This window comes from Etheostoma spectabile, chromosome 20 (genome assembly GCF_008692095.1).
Source record: "Etheostoma spectabile isolate EspeVRDwgs_2016 chromosome 20, UIUC_Espe_1.0, whole genome shotgun sequence".
Lineage (NCBI taxonomy): Eukaryota > Metazoa > Chordata > Actinopteri > Perciformes > Percidae > Etheostoma > Etheostoma spectabile.
Genome location: NC_045752.1, coordinates 8,356,024 through 8,361,550, shown reverse-complemented (window position 1 = coordinate 8,361,550; position 5,527 = coordinate 8,356,024). Strand labels below are relative to the sequence as shown.

At 42.5% G+C, this 5,527-nt stretch overlaps 1 protein-coding gene across 1 annotated transcript; it reads right to left on the bottom strand.

Annotated features, from left to right (window-relative positions):
• Positions 1–1,855: 1,855 nt before the first annotated feature.
• Positions 1,856–5,006, bottom strand: sox11a (SRY-box transcription factor 11a). Its single transcript, XM_032500388.1, has one exon. The coding sequence runs from the start codon at positions 4,781–4,783 to the stop codon at positions 3,683–3,685; it is 1,101 nt and encodes a 366-aa protein (XP_032356279.1). The 5' UTR covers positions 4,784–5,006; the 3' UTR covers positions 1,856–3,682.
• Between the last annotated feature and the right edge of the window lie 521 nt (positions 5,007–5,527).

The window sequence follows — 5,527 nt, the reverse complement described above, 5'->3', positions numbered from 1 at the left end:
GAGAGGAGCACATGTGGATCAACGATGACACAACATGGAATCTTACTGCGCAGTGGCATAAGCTTAGCAGTGATGTAATTCAACTGAGCTCACTGGGTGAGTCAGTGCAGTGAAAAAAACATAACTGGTATTATTACTGGATTTAACATCAGTAGACTTAGACAGAGACCAGTCACAGAGGAATTTTTATCTTTGAGCACTGAGATAGCATTGAAATATTTTAGATGTCCAATTTAAGCAACTTGCAAACCGGGAGATCAACCTCAGCCTTCATTTCTGTGGCAGGGGTCTTTGTATAGGTGTCACGTAAAGCATTTGACTGTGACATTCTGGGTTGTATGAATGATTTAAACGCTCAAGGGATTGGAAATTACTTTCTTTTGTCGTCACAAACCCCCCACCCCCGCCTTGGATTCCTGGGAGGACGGCATCTCACTCAGTGTCTACGGAGCATTCTAGATTTCCATTTATTTATTTAAGGAGGAAATAGAAGGAAATTTCAACGGGTCACTAATTTCATTTCAACATGTACCGGTGGCATTAGCCCTGAGCAGATATTTCAGAGGAACACAAAATCAATGTTGAGATTCTATTGGGAATAGCCCCAAAACCCATTAGCAACTTTGACCAATAGGTCAGGTAAAGTAATAGCTAGATAAATGTTTTATTACAGATTTGCAAACTGACTTAATGGGGGGGGCTAGTACCTGTGCAGCCATGTACGGCAAATATTCATCATGAGATTATATTGCTGTAATGAACAAAAATCTCGTAGTGGCCAAGACCCCTGGTTCTTTATATATGATCTGTTAAAGGTGGGCCTCTCCTGCTGGGCCTCAGAAGAGAAAGAAGAGCTGCATATGCAGTCTCTGGAGGCATACCGTGAAGATGTTATCACTTTTAATGAATGGTTTGTTATGCTAATTGTATTTTACATTACAACATATGTGGCTGAGATGTGTTGTACTAATGGTAATTGTTCTAACAAACAACTTTTACATCAGAGTACTTCAATAAAGTAGCAGCGATTGGGCCTATGACAACATCCTTGTAACTCAGGCTGAGTCATCACACAATCAGCTCTGGTGGTGCAAAATCAAGTGCTATCATGACAATAGCAGTGCATCTATTCTGTTTTCCATGGTATACTTTACCCACTTCTATTCAAATTGTTCTTTAGATTACTTCAGGAATTATTCTCAGTCCTTGTCATCCAGTACCGCATCTACTCATTTTGTGTCCAACCAGCTATTTACTATTATTTCTCTGAAATCCCAGGTGGAAAATAGGTACTAAGTGGTAAGAAAGAAGAACTGTGTAACTGCAACCGACAACCACTGAAATAATTATTTAAAGCAACATTACTATTCACTCTGACCAACTACCCCTGTTCCCTGCACACAACTGACATGAAGGATTGGTTGACTTTTAGACAAACCTTTTGAGTCTACTTTCCCATTTGAATTATGTTTCTGGAGAAGACCCTGTACATTTTTTAGAGATTAAACCATATCTGTCTGATTTAAGTGCCATTGTTTATCCCTGTGTGAACATATGTCACATTTAGACATTTTTTTTTGCCTTCTGTTCGCACAGATCTCAAGCCATTCTGTGCTGGGCAGAGTGCTACTTTTCTGAATGAAAGCCAGACAGGCTGAGAGCTCCCACACACTGTGAGGAGCGGCTCCTGTTTCCAGCTCCGTCTCCAAGGGGACCACCAAGCCCACCAATCACATCGCTCAGCACAGGCAAGCGGGCAATTCAATTTCTTAAAGCCGCAGCGTCTGTTTTAAGGGAGTTGTTATGAAAGAAAGCTCAGCAAAAACAGGGACAGTAAAACACCTCAACAATGCAGTTTAAAAGTTTCCTTTTTTTTCCTTTTTATTAAATGTGAATTCACATGTTAGTTTGAGCCAATCCATTTCAGAGTATCTGCCTACATACAAAATAGGCATCATTCTGTCATCACATCCTTTGCAAACGCAAGAAATAACACATTTGTGTACATATATTCACAAACTGAAAGGACAGTTGATGGTGGTAGGTACTTATTTATTAAAAGATGAGTCAAAGACAGATTCACACTTGGAATGTGAAATAACTACTGCCTAGAACTTCCAACAAAATGTCTTGGCATATAATTAGGTCATATTCCAAAACCGTTTTATCAAACAGACTTCATATGTAAGACCCACATAAAAATAAACAATATCTGCTTTTTTAAGTGCAAGAAATAAAAAATACAGGTTTATGGTTAATGTTTTAAAAAAAGAAGGCAGTCTTCAGTTTTAAAATAAAGTTTCATTTCATGAAACCGGACTATGGAATGTTCTTTTTTGCTTGCTTGTTAAACTAATGCCAGACCACCACTGTATCAGACTATGCCCTTCTGCAGAACTCTGTTATCCCTAATTTTCAATCAGATTCAGTTTGGTGTCAGATATGCCCATTATGTGTCAAATTACATTCAAATTGTGATATCAATCTGTTGATATAGTATGCATCACACCATGAGGCCATATTATATTGTTTTGTATCAGTTCCAGCTGATTTGTTTATTTTTCTGCCTGGACAGGCTTCAGCATCATAACATGAAATGATGTTGACAGTGCACAAGTCTGTTTTTCCATCACTTGCTACAATTGTTGATGGTCTGTATCTTAAGAGTATATATTGCACAAAAAAATGAGAGGGGGGAAAAACAGTATGTGCCATAAAAAATACCAAAATCCAGTTTCACACCTGCGATTGGGACCCATCCACATATCACGAGTATGATATACATAAACTCCTAACTTTACTATATTACAGTACATGTACAATCTTGAAACTAGTTCCAGCTCTGAGGTATGTGTTCCCCATGATGCCATTGTATCGTCTACAAATACTCAACAAATCTGCTCTACAACTGTACAAAACCTAGTTTGAAATCACAAGGCATTTTTGATGCAAGTTTTAATTTAACTTAATCCTTAAAACCAGGACTCCCTTGCATGCTAAAAACAAATGATAAAGGGAAGAAGTGCCTGAAACTCACTGAAAGCACAGTAAGAACATTCCCTTTTAACTGTACAAAAATATGCCTGAAAATATCTTACTTTTCTTTTAAAAAGATGAGGTCTGTTATGTATCAAAATGTTTCCTCCACACCTGTATTCTGCAGAGGTTTAGGCTGCTAGATTTACCAAACCAGGAGGTAAACTGAATCAGTTACAAAAAACAAACAAACATTTGCGGCATTTAGAAATTACATAAACCGTTGTAAAGTAACATCCTGAACATTTGTCAGTTCACAGATTTGCTTTGAGTCAGTCCACAGTCCGTTTTAGCTCCCTGCAGTGTTTAGTTTTAAGAGGATAAGATGCATAGAAGTTCACGTATTTTTCCCTTTGGGGTCCGTTTAAGTTGAACAGTAAATGCAGACCTACGGGGGAAAAAATCCATAAAACCCTGTCATGCTGCCAGAAAAAAACGTCTGCAGACTTTGCTTTTTTTTGCTACCAGCTTCATAAGCATCTCATTCCTCAAACCTCACCTCGCCTCCTGGTCTTCCACCTTCCTCCAGGACCCTTCCGAAAACCAACAGGAGGCAGGACTGGGGACAACTTTGACCAGGACACATAATTTACTATCTCCCTTCTCTGTTATTACTTGAGAATCTTTTTTTTCTCTCTCGCTCAATTCAGTATGTAAAGACCAGGTCGGAAAAGTTCGCCTCCAGCCAGTCCCCGGCAATCATCTCACTGAGTTCTGGCGTGCAATAGTCTGGGAATTCAAAGTGAGAGCCAAGGCTGCCCTCACTGAAAGAGTCCAGGTCCTTATCCACAAGAGACAGGGAGAGGTTTCCTGAATTGGGGTTGCCCAGCTCCGAGCCTGGGGCGCTGGGGGCGAAATTTAAACTAAAGTCAAACAGCAAATCGTCCGCGTCCTCGCCGGAAGAGGAGCTGCTGCTGCTGGAGGAGGAGGAGGAGGATGTGGAGACCGACCTGGAAGATGCTGGTGAGACAGAAGCAGCGTGCAATGTGCTCTGCTTGGTAATGTTTTTGATATTGTAAAACAGTCTGTTGTTGTTGTTCCGCACTTCTTCGTACATGCTCGTACCCTCGGACTCGGCCGAGGAGCTCAAAGTTGGGCTCGCGGGAACTTTGGCTACATTGTACGGCCTCATGCGCTCCTCGTCCTCCGTCTTAATCCCCATCCGGTAGTCCTCTTCGTACTCGTCATCATCGTCCTCATCGGTGAGCTCACTTTTCACAGTCTTTGTAACTTTTAAGATCGGAAACACACAGTCCTCCCCGTAGCCGTGAGAGGATTTGGAGCCGATCTTAGTCTTAATCTTTGAACACTTCTTGCTTGGAGTCTTTGCAATTTTACCGCACTTCTCCGGAGACGGTGCTGATGATTTTGAACTGTCGAGCTTTGGTTTTTTCTTGGGTCTGTACTTGTAGTCGGGGTAGTCAGCCATGTGTTTTAGCCGCAGCCTCTCGGCTTCTCTGATAAACGGAATCTTTTCACTGTCCTTGAGCATCTTCCACCTCTTCCCCAAGCGCTTGGAAATCTCCGCGTTGTGCATGTCCGGCGACTGCTCCATGATCTTTCTCCTCTCGATTTTGGACCACACCATAAATGCATTCATGGGTCTTTTGATGTGACCGGTGGCTGTCTTGCACCAGTCCGGGTTTATCGCTACGGGGCTGCATGCCATAAATTCACTCTCCTCCGAATCGGTAGCCTCTCTGGACATGCTCCCGTCCGTCTCGCTGTTGTCTGTGTGCTGCACCATTGTCCTCTGTTTCAAGTCACTTTGTGTCCGGACGCGGCAGTGTCCACTCTGCCAAAACGGCTTATCTCTGTCTTTGCGCCGGTTCGTCCACGTCCACTGCGTAATGTATGTCTCGAGCTCTGCACTCTTTTTCCAGAGTTACAAACTGCCTTCTTAACTAGTTATCAGCTTGTTCTTGTCCCTGCGTCACAGACAGCCATCCAATCAGGCCCCTTCCACTCCGCCCAGCAGACTCCATCCAAGACTCCCCTTAACCCTTTTTTTCCTCCCTCCCAAGGTCTCACTGGAGTGGAGGTGGGGATTTGTGGAACACAGTGTCTGGGGCAACACGCCGGGCGAGACAGGCATATTAAACACACAGTTAGCGCCATGCGCTCCTAAGACGCACATCACGCACCAACACGCACACAAGACTATAGGTCTATCCCTTATTTTAAAATTGAATGAAGAAAAACACGTAAGTGAATATGCAATTTTTCAGACAGACAGCAACTCTTTGCAAAGGAAAAGATGTAAGCTATGTGATGATTTGCTTTTTTTCCTCTCCCTCAGGTTGGATACTGAAGGTGGCGCTTGGACACTGTTTCAGCCAGGCATGTGGATGCGTCGCTGACTGCCCGTCTGCTGTAGAAGTATGCATTTTAGCAGCTGGTAATGGCTTTAGAGGAATACTTGATGCTATCAGTATTACCTTTAGCATAACCTCGTGCAGGGTCTGTGTTTTTTTGGAGTGGTTTCGTTTTT

What these genes read in the sequence shown, in the direction of transcription:
- sox11a (XM_032500388.1), bottom strand. Translation starts at nt 4,783, where the DNA reads ATGGTGCAGCACACAGACAACAGCGAGACGGACGGGAGCATGTCCAGA.